This window comes from Aythya marila (assembly GCF_965140915.1).
Source record: "Aythya marila genome assembly, chromosome: 22".
Taxonomy (NCBI): Eukaryota; Metazoa; Chordata; class Aves; order Anseriformes; family Anatidae; genus Aythya; species Aythya marila.
The window spans coordinates 7,363,879-7,378,687 of record NC_139063.1 but is presented as its reverse complement, the minus strand read 5'-3'; the positions used below and the strand labels follow the sequence as shown (position 1 = coordinate 7,378,687).

The window sequence follows — 14,809 nt, the reverse complement described above, 5'->3', positions numbered from 1 at the left end:
CACCCGGCTTCCTCACTGCGTCCTTCCCGCGGGGCCGCTCGCCCCTGCACCACCTCACCCCGTCGCGGAGGCTACGTCAGCAGGCCGCGGACCATAGGGCGAGGACGCCATTTCCGCATGCGCTGGCAGCCGCCCATACCGGAGGCCCGGCGCGCGCGTGCCACGCCCCGGAGGTGGTGTAAGGGGGCGGTGCCGGTGGCCCTCTCGCGGCCTCCTTTGTGCGGGGCGGCGTGGCACGGCCGGGGCGATGCTGTCCGGGGGGAAGAAGGCCGCGGAGGCGGCGGGGGCCGGCGGCGAGGGCGGGCCCGAGGCGCCGGTGCCTCCGTCCGGTGCCGCGGGAGCGCTGGGCTCCTCCGCCGAGGGCGGCGGGACGGCGGAGCGCACTCCTCGCAAGAAGGAGCCGCCGCGGGCCTCGCCCCCGGGCGGTCTGTCCGAGCCGCCCGCCGCCGGCGCCGCCCCGGCGCCCGGCGCTGAAACCACCGGCATCGCCGAGACCCCGGAGGGTCGCAGGACCAGCCGCCGCAAGCGGGCCAAAGTAGGTGGAGGGGCGGGGTAGGGGTAGGGGTAGGGGCCGGGGTCTGTCGTGTGCTGGGCGGTGCTGGACTGGGGAGGGACCTGCGAGTGCCCTGTGCGTCAGCTGCGCCTCAGCTTTCCGTAGGCGAGGTTGGAGAGTTGGGGCGACGTTTGTGTGGAGGTGAGGCTTAACTGTGAAATCTATACCTCTTAAGTAGCTTCCAATAATTTAGGCTCCCGCTCTGCGATCTTTATGCTTTCCTGAACGTAGGAGAACATTTCTTGTTCGTTAAACTTCTATTTGGAAACATTGTTGCAGAAGACTTTGAAGAATTTGGGCGTGCCCACAGCTGGTTGTTTTCGATATGGAAGCTGAAATTACTTCTTAGAGACTGTTGTGCTGTAGCATGGAATGTCTTGCTTTTCAGAGTATTTACATGACGTGGTAGCCAGACTGGTCCTTTGCATGTAGAAACTGCCAAAAGAAGTTAAACTGGTACAGCCTCGGAGGTGGCATACCTGGATTTTCCTTACTTTCTAGTGCTCTGTTAGCAAGTAAGAATTCATTATTTGTGATTGTGTTTTGGTGATGCTTCTCTGCATTGACACTATCTGTTAACTAAGGACGTTAATCTCTTGTAGCATGGTATTCCCATAATCACTTCAAGTTAGCGCAAGGTGTCACTGTATTAATCAGTGTAAATGTTTCTGTTGTGAAATCACTTGAGGAGCTTTGCCAGCTTGATTGTTCTCTGAAAGCTGTGGGAGCTCAAGGAAGAAGGGAGACTTTAGAGGGCTTTGAGGCAGTTAGTTTCTGTTGGTTTCAGGTACCTGTGATGCTGTGAAAGAGAGCAGATAATTGAGTGTGTTAGTGTTTTACTGAACTTAGGCTTTGCTGTGCACACACTTTCCAATGTTGCTTTGATTTGTTCCCATTAATGCCCTTCCTTAATGATCAAACTCTGTAAAAGTGAAAGATTTGTTATTCTTGTGATGAGAAATGCAGTGTTCATCTCATGGTAGAAGCTGACCTGTAGGCTGTTGTAGGGACACTAGCAGATGTTTTCTGTTTAGTTTTCCAGTGACTGCATATTTTGATAATGACTTTTTTCTTTTCCAGTAACCAGGGAAATTTAGTAGCAATATACAAGACTTTTTTATTTTGAAAAACGGTTCTTGGAAAAAGCATCTGTTTTTGGGATTTCCACGTTCATTTTAGGTAGAGCAAGCTTTTTTCTGAAACTAGTAATGTTATTTCTTTTTACTGGAGAACAGAACAAAATATGTAGCTGAAGAAGGCAAGTGAGGGTTATCTTATCTGTTACCTGAATCTTCACTGTATGTGATCAGATGTTTACTCCATTATATCCTCAGAGGGTTATCATTTAATTATTTTGGCTCTTAGATTTAAACAAGAAGGCATGGGAGTAGAGAGGGAAGACATGATTGGAAGGCATGTAGTGGACTGAGATAGGCACAGTCCATCCCACGTGCCTGCAGTTACAACAACTCTCTTCATCAATGGAAGAGCCATGCAGTGGGGTATGGATAGCTCTTAAACATAAGATTTGTGTTACCGAGTTTTTTCAGGCTGGTAGACAACTTTTTGGTAGCACTTCTTTGCATTTTGTTTGAACTCTGCATGTTTAATATCTGCTCTGTGGTCAGGTACTCAGTAAGTTCAAAATTAATCCTGAATTATCATCAGTGATCCTGTTTCGCATTGTATCTTCTCCTTGGCATTCATTTTAGTTCTGTAAGTTATCTCTAGCAAAGCACTTAGACTAAATTTGCAGGTGTGAGTGGTGCTGTGGTAGTCTCTGATACCCCCTCTGAAGTATGACTCCTGCATCTTGAAGTCTTAGTTGAGAGGTGGCCAAATCCAACATACAGTTTTGAAGAGACACTGCAAAACTGGAGCGCTGGAGAGAAATGTAGAGGTGCATTTTTCAGTATTTGATTTATGTGGGGACACTAATGAGAAAAGCTAGATGGCATTGTAAATTACAGCAGTAAAAGTATTGGAGAACCAGAATAAGAGAGATCAGATAAAGTCTGGTTGTGGGTTGTGTTTTTTTCTTTGTTTTTAAAGAGGAAGCAGAACTATAAAGCATCTGTGAGCTAGCCACAGCTTGTTCTAGCAAGTAAAAGCTGAAAACAGGAGAGAGGTTTTTCTCTTGAGCCACCAGCGTGACCACTCTGGACAAGAGGCAAATGTGACCCTCTGTACCAGGGGAGGTTTTCCAGTAGATAGAATATGTGCGTAAGCTATGTTTCTGGGAACATGGCTTCTGTGGGAAGAACTGTGTATGGTTCTTATTAGCCTTGTCTGACAGATAAATTCAAATTATAGATGGGACTCATCCAATTTTTCACCCTTGAGTTTGACAGGGAGGTGAAGGTAGGAGAGAAAACTACAGAGGTTAAATCATGAAGCAAACTTAATGGATGCATACAGACTTGCCTAGATTTTAGGAAAAAACGCTTTCTGTTGGACAGTTGAGTGCTGAAGACAAGTTCTTTTAGTGGAGATGAAAACATGGAACCTGTTAAGCTGTCGAAGACCTGTATAACATGGTGCCTGAGATAAGACTCTGGACAAGGTAACTTAGGCCTTTTCTTTGAGTCTGTATGCAGCAAAATTGCTTACGGTGTTCATTTTATTATTGGACTTGCAGACATCTTCATTGTGTTTATAGTCTGTTGTGTTTTCTACAGGTGGAGTATAGAGAAATGGATGAAAGTCTTGCAAACCTATCAGAAGATGAGTATTATTCTGAAGAAGAGAGAAATGCTAAAGCTGAGAAAGAGAAAAAGCTGCCACCACCACCACCACCAGCTCCTGCAGAAGAAGAGAATGAAAGTGAGCCAGAAGAGCCATCTGGTAAGTAAAGAGAGACCTTCTATTGTAGCACTATATATGTGTTTTGTTGCCAGAAATAAAGTGTGGCCATGTGCAGCGTGATGAATCCCATGTCTGGTTTTGATTGTTCTATGCTTTTTAGTTTTCTGTCCCCATGTGTGGAAGGAGGGTAAAAATGTGGAAGAGTAGCCTAAAGAAGATGGTAATGTGTGTAATATAATCCTAAACTAAGCTGAACCTCTCATACTGTATTCTTGTAAACCTTATTGATTTGACTTTAGAAGCTCATTGACCAGAATAGCTGCTTTGGCACTTATCTGCCGCACTGGCTCAAGTGCAAATGTTAATTTATTTGAGAGAAATAATGTTAGATTTATTAGGGAATTGTTGTTCAGGAGAGCTGATTTAATCCATAGAGATTTTTGTGGCTTTCAGTTATGGATCTAATGTTAATTTCTGGTTGGACACTGCTTAAACTTCAGGACCTTCCTCATTACCTTTGACAGAGTTACAAAGCTTTGCTTTACACAGGAAAGGCTAGTCTTGTTAATGAAGCAGTTATTGTTTTTCATGGTATTAGCAGTACCCTATCCATTCTTTAACTCTGTTGTATTTACAGCTACCAACATTTGGACTCAAGTTGATGTATCATAGTAGTGTTCACAAAATCATGCTCTTGCAAAGTTTAGCTGTCAGTTTTCACAATATAATGTATGTACTCATTGGTTTTAGATGGTAGTTGAAATCTAATAGTTGAACTTTTGCTGGTTAATCACTGATGTGAATAATTGTTGGTCTTCTGTTCTGCTCTTAATGAGCTGCTTTTTGTCAGGCAGGTCTGAGCATGTAGACAATGTGACTGATGTCACTTTGGAGATACTTACTGACAGTTTCAAGAAATACATTAAAAATCACAATTGTTTTCTTTTGAAACTGATTTAACTAATTATTTATCCTAGACTTTGGGTTTAATTCATGAGATATAATATTATATCATTCTCCGTGTATTTCTCATGTGCCATTTTGTACCTAGAAGAATGATTGTTTAATTCAGTTTAAGGCATCATCAATGCGGGACTGCATTCTTCCTTGTGAAGGAGGAAACATAGGCAGTGATAGGCTCATGCTTCTTTGTACATACTACAGTCCGTTAAGCAGTTGTTCTGCAGGCACCATGTTTAGTCACCTATATGAAAATCAGTTTTAAATCAGGCCATATATAGATGGCTAGAAATAACACAGCTTCAGGTCATTATATCCTTGCTAGAAATCATGAACATATGCATGTTGGAGTGATGTAGGACCAGTGTATGAAAGAAGACAAATTTTCAGTTGTCATTCTGTAGTTACTCTTAATGTGTTGTTGAAGGCTTTTGAAGGTGTGTGTGTTAGTGTTTTTGTCTATTTTCTAAAATGCAGGCATCAGAGCATCAGCTCATCTTACACTGGATGTTCAAGTATGTTGAAACTTGTTATTTAAACGTTAGCAAGAAAAGGCATATAATCTGCTGTGTATTCTCATAGAAACGATTATAAGTGAGCTTTTCTCTCTGTCACTTCTTTGAAGCAAAAACAGAAGTGTTCAATAAGAAATAATAAATAGGATATTAATGCTAGGGCTGGGTTACATTTTGAAAATTACGCAAGATACAAAATATAGCTTGTATATTACTGTTCTTTTATTCTCAGTGCAGGCTGTAATAATTTAATTTGTGTATAAAGCCTGCCAAACTACAGGTAACGTGGTAAGGATGTAAAGCTCTTGTGTTTTGAGTTGTTACCTTTTGTGTTCTAAGTGCAACCATAAAAATGTAAATGTTAACAATAGCTGGTATTTCATTAGTCTGTACTCATAGTTCGCATAAGAAGCAAAGTTAAGTTTCACACTTCAGGTCATAGTGAAATGTTGGTCGTAGTGGGGTTGGGTTCCATTAATATGTTCAGCTTTGGTGAACTACAGATGTTTTGGTTATGCAGATTGTCATAGTCTGGATTTGCAAGATCTGCTACACATTAAACAGTATTTCATGATTAATATAAGTTAATTTACTTAAAATCTCTACTTTTTTGTTTGGGAAATATTCTCTGATAGTAAAAATAAAATAAAATAAAATCACTTCTGGTGCTGAATGACATTTGAGTTCTTGTTTGCCAGTAGCCCTTTTGAAATTGAGGAGTTTTCTCCTTTTTTTTTTTTTTTCTCTTCTAAGGATCTTTTGTTTGCCTCTACCAAATTGGATTTTCATTTTTGTCCCTCCTGAAGTTTTCCTTTACCAGCTCCTGTCTTAAGTTTTGTTAGTATTCTTACTTTCTAATGATCTTGTTTCTAGCTGCTGTCTTCCAAAGAACTGTGAACCCAAATATGGTTCAGATTTGGTGGTGCTTTGTCTCTGCCTTTTCATCTGAATTGTCCATTTTCCTATTGAGATTTATTACTTGGTTTTAGCCATCCTTTGCTGCTATTCTTTATTTTTACGCAGTGGATGATTGTATGAAGTGGACTAAAACAAAGTAGACTCTTTTCCTGACCTTATTCCAGGTTACCGTTCAGTTCATGGTCCATTATTCTGTTGCCTTGCCTCTTTCAGCAGATTCTGTTCCTGCAAGTCATGCTCAACTGCAATAGTTTGGTGTTAAATGGATTAGTACTTTGCTTGCTGTTTTGTTCCTTTGCAGGTGGAATATGATTTTCTTAGTGGGAAGGAGGGAGAATCTGAGTGCTAGTGTGCCTTGTTTACATGTTTCCCTACTCAGACTGGATAGTGTTTAGAATTTTTGAAGCAAGCAGTAGTTAGTAATATTTTTTGACTTAATAACAGCTAAACAATTTTCTGTGTTAACACAAGAAAATATTGACTTCTTTTTGTAGTGATACTAAGCAATTTTGTCCCCTCTATTCACTGTCTGTGATAACAAATGCCACAGACTGATGTCTGCATCTTTGCAATTCCTTAACTTATGAAAGATGAAAGTGTAACTTTTAGTGTAATGTAATGGCTTATGCTGGAGTGTAAATATTGATGTTCGATTTATTTTCTTGCAAGAATGGAAGCAGGTCCTGTAATGCTGGAATAAGTTCCCTGCAAAGTAAAGTACTAAAGATGTAAGTGAAGTTAGGAATTTGATCTTGCTGTTGCAGATGCATTAGTCTAGAGAATCCCGATTCTGACAGGGAAGCCTGTCAGAATGCAAATATTTGTCACAATCTCTTTTGTGAGTCTGAACTTTCCTGCTAGTAGGGTGTTGCTAATAAATTGCTTTTGTTCCTCTACTGTAACTTAGTGAAAATGGCCTCCTTGTTTCAGAGCCATATTAAGCAATATGGTAGACAATCTTTTTAAAGCTAATTAAGATTTTAGAAGCCCAGTTCTTGAAATTGTAGTGCCCTAAGGCACTCAGTATACTCAGTAAGTCTGTGGGGATCTTTACAGAATTATACTAAAACTGCTTGAAACCTTGTTTATTATTTTACTTGTAGACGTATAATGTTACAGCATGCTAGATGTGCATCTAGATTATCAAAGTATGAGAACATTTGGTTCATTAGCTTAGATTAAATTAAACCATTTTTATATTAAGTTAGGGTATCCCCTGAGAGCTTTGAATTATATTTGGCAAAATTGTTCTCCAATCCCTAGCTGTAGAGTAATCTTAATGATTGTGTATTCAGCCTCAGCTTAGAACTTGTCTTTATGTGTTTGAAGATGGCACTTTGAGTGGTCATGGTCTAGGAAGTGACCGTTTGCTGCCTTGAGTTCAGAAAACACCCTGCTTCCTGACTGTTAAAGCACTTGGTTTGAAGTAGCCTTAATAGAGGTGTAGATGGGTGAACAGTGCTCAGTGGGCTTCGTAGTGTTCCATGGCTTTCTGTTCTCTGGAGGTGATGATGTGACCAGTATTTGGTTGTAGAAATGAGTATCACTTATGAGCTAAACTGGGAGCTAGCTGCTTCTGTGAAGATTAGCAGCATGAAGAAGGCTATGTATATTAGCTTTGTTTCTGTAGACATCACAGCTGTTTTAGAAATACTCTGTTCTAAGTTGTGTTGGAGTCCTATCAAGGCTGCTGTTTAGGATTTACAGTCAGGCTAAGGTAATACAGAGGCTTGTTCAAATCTTTCAGATGAGTGCTTCGCCTTTCCTTGTGTCTCCAGCTCTGGATACATTGAAAGGCTGATGTCTTTCAGTGGTGGGTATTGATTACATTACTGATCTGTGGATCAGCAGTATTGACATATACTTGACTTAGAGGTTGTGTTTGTTAGAGTATTGCTGGTGTATCGAGGGCTCTGAAGCCAAGGTTCTGAACCTTTCATATAAAGTCCCTTCATCAACCTTCAAGGAAAGGTTTTGTAGCAAGGAAGGAAGAGGCTCTCTTCAAAGTAAGAGGCTTTTCAGAACGGTTTGAGCTATACCCTTGCATATGAGGAGATGCAGGAGTCTCAGGGGAAAGATTATCAAATTCTTATGGTTCTGATGGTATCCATCTACCCAATCTTGGCAGTAAGAAATGTAATCTTGTTATTCAAATCCTAGCCATTAATGAAGTTGATCCTAAGTATTTAGCCCCTAGGAATGCTACATATTGTGTACTTTTTTATTTCCCGAACAAGTCTGATGTGAAGGATCCAGTAACACGGATAACACCTTAGAAGACCACAGAGTTTGGTGCCCTGGACCTAGGTTCATGAAGATGGGATTCTCAGAAAATGGGTTTAGTTAGTTGGTGAAATTTAATACCTAAAACGCCAACTGCCGGGCCTTTATGTCCAGTATGGTTTAACTTATGGAGTAAGGTCCCTGAGTTCTCCTCTTTCCTTCCACAGGGCAAGCAGGAGGACTTCAAGACGACAATTCTGGAGGGTATGGAGACGGCCAAGCATCAGGTGAGGGTGGCATTTGATGCTTGCCACTTAGGAGCAAGAGCCGCCAAGCTAGGGAGTGATGCTTGCAAGTGCGCATGGGTGTGGGTGTCCAAAACTTAGCAAGAGGTGCAGGAGTTGTTTACTCACCTGTTCAAAAAAAAAACAAAAAACAAAAAACAAACAAAAAAAAAGTGAGGGGTATTTTTCAAAAAACAGTTGAGGTCTGTAGTGAATACAGAAAAGGACACTGACCTATGTTGAAATGTCTCAGGCCGATCTCTCATCCCTCCTTTCCTCTCCATGTTCAGAGGAGTCCAGACATACAAAACGATAATTCTTATTTAGACAGTTTTTAACAGAATATTTTAGAAAAGCCCCGGGCTTCAGCACAGTAGTCTCTTTTTTGAAGTTGCTGAAAAAACATAGTGAGCAGTACCTTTCTTTCCCTCTATTTTTTTTTTTTTTTTAAGGGATTGAGTTTGATATGAATCCCAGTGGTTAGCCCAGGAGATCTATCTGTTGGGGAGGTCAGTAGTCTGCTTTTCAGTGGACTGGGTGGCAAATTGTGTTCAACATTTGATCTAAGTACTGATGTCAGCAGTATGCACTTGCTGTTTAATTCACATAATTGATATCCTTACTCTTAGGTACTTAGATTGCTGCTGAAAATCATCCTCCAGCTCTGCCACTTTCACTGTCACATGAGGAATGAGGATTAGGGTTTTAAGCAGAGGAGTTGAAGGCTCCAGAACCTTTTCTGTACCTTCAAGATATTCTTTTTGAAGCAAATGCAAATTGAGAAAATTCATCTGTGTGTGCATCCTTGCTGTTTATGTAAAGGAATCTATGTTTTGGTTCTTACCATTCATACAGAATCACTCATCACTCACACAGAATTTCTGAATATTACAGATTGTGGACTTGAGGATGTGTTGCCTATTTCATTTTTAGGCAGGCACTCACTGCTTGGAAATTATGCATAATATGCATTACATACATACGTTGAGGGTTTGCTTTAGTAATTGACTGATTCATTAGCCAAATAACTTTCCTTTGGAGTGTTTTTCATCTGCAGATGTTTCAGTAAGTCTTTAAATGAGCAGTAGCCCTCCGGATTTCTTCTGTGGGGGAGAAAGACTATCAAAATTTCAGTACACTGGTTGCTGATACTGAATGTCAGGAAGTGTTAAGTGTGTGTGTGAATGTGTGCAGAAGAGTTGTTAATTGAGTCTAGGCAGAGCCATTCCTACCCTCTTTAATAACTTGCCTGCCCCAAGGAAAGCATATGCAATTCTGAACTTGTACTCCTTTTACCATGTTCCTTTTGTGAAATGCAAAATAATAAGGGGGGGCAGGACAGGGGGGACTGTTTTATCTGCTTGAAAGTCATTTAACTTTGAGATGTATAGTTGCAAAATTAAATTCAAGGACATTTAGTTTTTAACATCTTCTGGTTGTTGGATAAATAAAGTGGTCTCTTTGCTCATGATACATAGGCTTTTCCTAAATTCGTGTGTCAAATCCTGTTTTGTTTTTTGTCTAAACTCTGAATACCAGCGCTCATCTTGAGCTGTTACTAAGATTTTTAGTTTTACAGTTTGGGTGTAGTCATAAAAGGTGTGAATTTAAAACAAAGAAAAAAAAAGTAAAAAGAACCAGAGTTTTCTGCTATTTGGTCACTACATGGCAATCGATACATTTTAAAAAGTATCTTGAGAATGCCCATTCATTTTAGCATAAGCTTGTAGAGTGAGTCAGTTAGACATTTTCAATATTCCTTTAATTGGCCATTCTCTAAAAAGTGTGCTGCTGAGCTTTTTGCTAACAATTCACGATCAGTTCATGATGCCTTAATATCTGTTATATTAAAAATACCAGAGAATGGTAAACTTTGGTTTGCATGTAATGTTATAGAGATAATGGTTCAGCATATACATTCATATGTAGGTATCTGCACATTTGGTACAATGTTAGACTGAAGGACAGATAAAGGGATGAGGATTGTCTGTTACTGGAGAAGCTGAAGCTAGCACTGCTATGCAGTTCTCTTCCATAGCTGAATGTTACTGTCCAGAAGCATTACTGGTGTGTCATCATTTCCTATCATTAATTTCAATTTACTTTCTTGCAGGGCTTTATAGCCTATGTTTTTAATTTCCTCTTGTCAAATTCCTATAAATAATTATAGACAGTTTTCTTTACCTTGGGCCATCACACAGCTAGTTCTTCTAATCTTTGTGAGTAAATTTTATTACCTTCACAAACATTTTCTTGCTTACTTTTTTTCTTCACCTTTGGGAAGTAAAAATGCTAATGGTGTGTATGGTTGCACCAGAACCAAAGGAAGAGAATTGCTGCATTTCCTCAGTACCGTGGCATGGGCATCTCTGCACTTCAGACTTTAAAACAGGTCTCTTGGTTAGTGGAATACACACTGTGAGCTTACATATTCTGTGACTACAATTTTCAACAATTCCAGTTTCAGCAAATGATCTTAACCTTGCTGCATTACTTGTGTTCTTTTCCCCCTTGGGATGTATTGGCTTATATCTTTCAAGACCTCTCTTCTGTCTGTCTTGATCTTAAGTTACTTCCTTGGACATCTGAGACTTACATAGTTCTTGCTGTATTTGACATCTCAGTATTTTGTTTTGCTCGCTGTGCCTGCAAGATTCGCTCTGTGCTCCATTTGTGCTGTAGCACTTTATGCAACTGTAGTGCTTTATGCCTTGGTTTGTTGCTTTATAACATTCTAATGAGATTGGAGCATGTAAGGTACATAACTGCATTATTAGTTCATAGCTAGTATTTTTGTTTGAATTATGAGGCATACAGGTTCCTTTATGAACAAAGTCTTTTGACATAAAATGTCTACTCTGTTTAACATTATTTTACACATGGAGCATTTAACATGAAAAGGTAGAAATCTGTTGCTGTTTGTAGGTAGTACTTGAGGAGGGGAGGGGTTCTAGGAATAGCACAAGTAGGTTTATATTTCATTGCAGTGCATGTTGTGCATATATATATAAAAATGCAAAAGAAGAACCTAAGATGGATTCCTCTAGCTTGAGGAGAAGATCAGTGCAAATGAAACCCTTGGAAACCAGGTGAGAAGGGCTGTTGTGCTTGTATCTTATAGGTCTTTTGGTTTTGAATGGGCTCCAAAATGTTTTTCATACTCTGACAGAAACTAGAAACTACACAAATGAAGGACAGCATCTAAAACAGCTATGATTTATTGTTTTTTGCTGTCTTTGCGTTCTGCCGTCCCCTTTTACTTTTCAGGTTGTTTTTGCCATAGTATAGCTTTTTCATTAAGCCTAGACAATATCTGTAATTCAAAGAGTTGTTGATGTGGGAAGCAGCATGTCCTACAGAAACAAATAAAAGGATTAAGTGAAAGCATGTCATGAAATCAGCCACCATGTCACCTCATGGCTATTCTAGATACCTTAGCTAGGAAAGGTAGGGTAAAAAAATACGTAGCAGTTCCTTTGCAGTGCTTGTAGACAACTTGTCTTTTTATTGTAGGTGTGGAGGGCGCAGCTTTCCAGAGTAGACTTCCACATGACCGTATGACATCTCAAGAAGCAGCCTGCTTCCCTGATATAATCAGTGGGCCACAGCAGACACAGAAGGTGTTTCTGTACATCAGGAACCGCACCGTAAGTGTATTGTAAAAAGTATTGATGATAAAGGTATAGGGCATTTGTGTAGCATTGTACCTTGCAAAGAGTTTTTGGCAGTTACCATGTCTAATAATTAGTAGATGTTTGCGGTGATGGTGGTTCATTTCTGGCATCCTCTTAAGTTGTTAAAGAAGGTATTACCCAGTCCTCGATTAAGGCAGTGCTCTGAAACAGTGTAAGTAATCTACAGTGTATTTACAATATCCAAAACATGGTCATAATGACATCAAAACTATGTGATTGAGCTCCTACAACTTTTAAATAGCAAACAGAGCATTCATACCAATTTTCTATTTTTGGTCACAGCTTATAGTTTCAGTAGGATACTTGTATTATTGCTTAGAATAAGGCAAAAAGTAAACCCTCTCAGCTTTTGCTTATTTTTTTTTTAACTAAGAATTCTGTTGCTGTACTCAGACATCAAGTCAGTTGTGTTGCTTATTCTCAGAATGGAATAGTTACTTTTCAGCTTGAATTTCATAAGAGTTGTCTCTGAACAAATGAAAGTCTGCTTCTGAATGTTTGTAGAATCTCTACTCGATACAAAACTTCCATGCTGCTTAAAAACAGAAGGAAGATACAATGTTAACATAATTAGTTGGAGAGTTTATTCAAGCAAGCCTGAAGTTTAAACCTTAATAAAACTTAAACAGTAATACGGTCTCTGAGGGTGATTCTTTTAAATTGTGACAGTGTTTTTAGATTCCTCAGTATGCAAACAAGATTCAACACTTTCCCCTGTACTTAGTGTTTTAAAAAACACAATATTAGAAAAATCAATAGTAGGAAAGCAAAAAAAAAAAAAAAAAGTTAATTTTTTTACTGGTACCATATTTAAGAGAGAAAACAACTTACAAACCACTTAATAAAGCCTCATGCTGAAAATCTTTGGAAAAGCAGCCTTTCTTGACCATAAGACAATGAAGTTTTTGTTTGTGTTCCCATACTTTTTTTTTTTTTTTTTTTTACACACTTGAGATTGTGATGCCCCTTGACAGTCAGTTAATGACAGTAGCATCCAATTCTTGAAGAATTACTCAGTTGAAATTTAGGCATTGTGGACATCTTGCTCAGAGTGACTTCTGACTTTCCAGTGAAAGTTCTTCTAAGTTCTAGTTCTAACTGAAGTTGTAACTTTTGGAAGGGAAGTCATGAGACATGTTTGTGAAGACCACTTAAGAAGCAGAGTCATCAAAATTCTAGTAGCATTAAAACAGACTAAGGGAAGCCAAAAAATTTGAATAACAGTTTGCACAACGTGTACAGTGATAAATCCCTTTACAAACACATCAGAAACAGAAGCCTTCCGCTGACACTAAGAAATTACTAGGATTTAAAGGAATGCTTGGAAGGAGAATTTTCAGGGTTGCATTAGCAAAAATGTGTCATTAATCTTCTGACCTTAATTGCTATGGAGGTGATTAGAGAAGTTCCTAGGCAGGAATCCCTTTCTTGATTGGACTTGAGTGGATCTTCTCCAGTCAGGCTAGCAGAGGTCATAGAATAGCAGATCAAGTGAGTGGTAGTATAAACCCAGTGCCCAGCAGGTCTGTGGAAAAGCTATGAACTGCAGCATGCATCCTCTTGCTTATAGCTGGCACAGTACCAAGGAATTTGAAAATATTGACAAGGGCATGAGCACTCAGTTCCAAGGAGTTAGACTAGTGAGTCTGGTATTTCCAATGGTAACAAATGTAGAATCAAGTGAATGACCTGGTTGGTGAAAACATAATTTGGAATGCTAACGGTAGGCTTTGTAAAGGAAGGTCATGCTTTTATAATCCACCTGAGTTCTTTGAAGGTTTCCATACGAAAGTGGGCGAAGGAGATCCAGTTAATGTGATCTTCTATATCCCCTGGAGCACCCCTCCCCCCATGCTGTGAAATCCCATGCTAAATTACTGTTTGTTGAAACAGATCAGAAATATTTTAAGGCCTGCACTGCTCAGCGTATTCATGAAGGTTTAGTTTTAAAAACTAGAACTTTTAAAAGAGATGGTCATTTGTCACACATACCAAGTTATTTTTAAGTCGTAAAATTTGCAGCTGCAAAAAAATGCTGAAGTCTCTTATGTGTAACTGCACATAAGTAATATAGCAATTGAAATCAATTTTAAATAAAAGTAAAGTTACATGGACAAGGGAAAGTAATTGTATATATACATAGCAATTTACATCTATAAATACAGGTTATGGTCTTTGAACTCTTTCAATTGAGAATGAAATCTTAGAGTTCTGGTATGTAATATTATGAAATAGATTCACGATCAAAAAGGAACATCATTAAATTACTTGGTAATAAGTAGAAGTTATATGCTGAAGATAAAATTTGCCACAGTTGGCCTCCCAAATTATATGGAAACTTTCCTCTTCATTATGTTTGTATAATCTCCATTTTGTGTTATCTATGAGAAGCTAAGAAGTTCACTAGTGTAATTGTAGAGAAATACCCAAAGAAGTAATCTTGGAATGTAAAATGGTGTGGATATGCTATGTATGACCTAGAGTTACATACTGAACAGCTAAATATGCTTTCAGTGTCATGGAGTAGTTCTTAGGGAAATGAATTGTGACTAATTTTATGACTCTTTCTAGCATGAAATTACATTTATTTTGCACTGGCAGTTGTAATTCTATTTCTGCTTTATTTTGAAGTGTAACTGTCATCTAAAATTCAGTAGTGTCCTTAAGAGTATGTTTTAACTTTTGGTTAGCCCTGAAGCAGTCTGGCAGATGGTCTCAACGATCTTCATTAGATCCCTTTCAACTGAACCGTTCTATTCCCTGTATGTACATGGTCAATATATTCCATGCTGTTGTCTTATTTTTGGATGCTTAAAGATCTGAGATAAATTGACTTAATTAGATGACAGTTATTTC

The 14,809-nt window shown here is 39.1% G+C and overlaps 1 protein-coding gene across 9 annotated transcripts in view; it reads left to right on the top strand.

The window, feature by feature from the left end:
- Positions 1-202: 202 nt before the first annotated feature.
- The window catches only part of KDM1A (lysine demethylase 1A), a 69,394-nt gene continuing 54,787 nt past the window's right edge, over positions 203-14,809 (top strand). For 6 of the 9 annotated variants that reach the window (XR_014318959.1, XR_014318960.1, XM_082777735.1 and 3 more), the window contains exons 1-4: positions 203-535; positions 3,232-3,397; positions 8,202-8,261; positions 11,772-11,905. Coding sequence is in view for 7 of the 9 variants with exons in the window: in XM_082777735.1 (XP_082633861.1) it covers positions 248-535; positions 3,232-3,397; positions 8,202-8,261; positions 11,772-11,905 (648 nt within the window). In the remaining 2 variants the exon portion in view is untranslated. The remainder of the gene's footprint in view (positions 536-3,231; positions 3,398-8,201; positions 8,262-11,771; positions 11,906-14,809) is intronic. The other 3 variants (XM_082777736.1, XM_082777734.1, XM_082777738.1) reach the window with 2 other exon arrangements.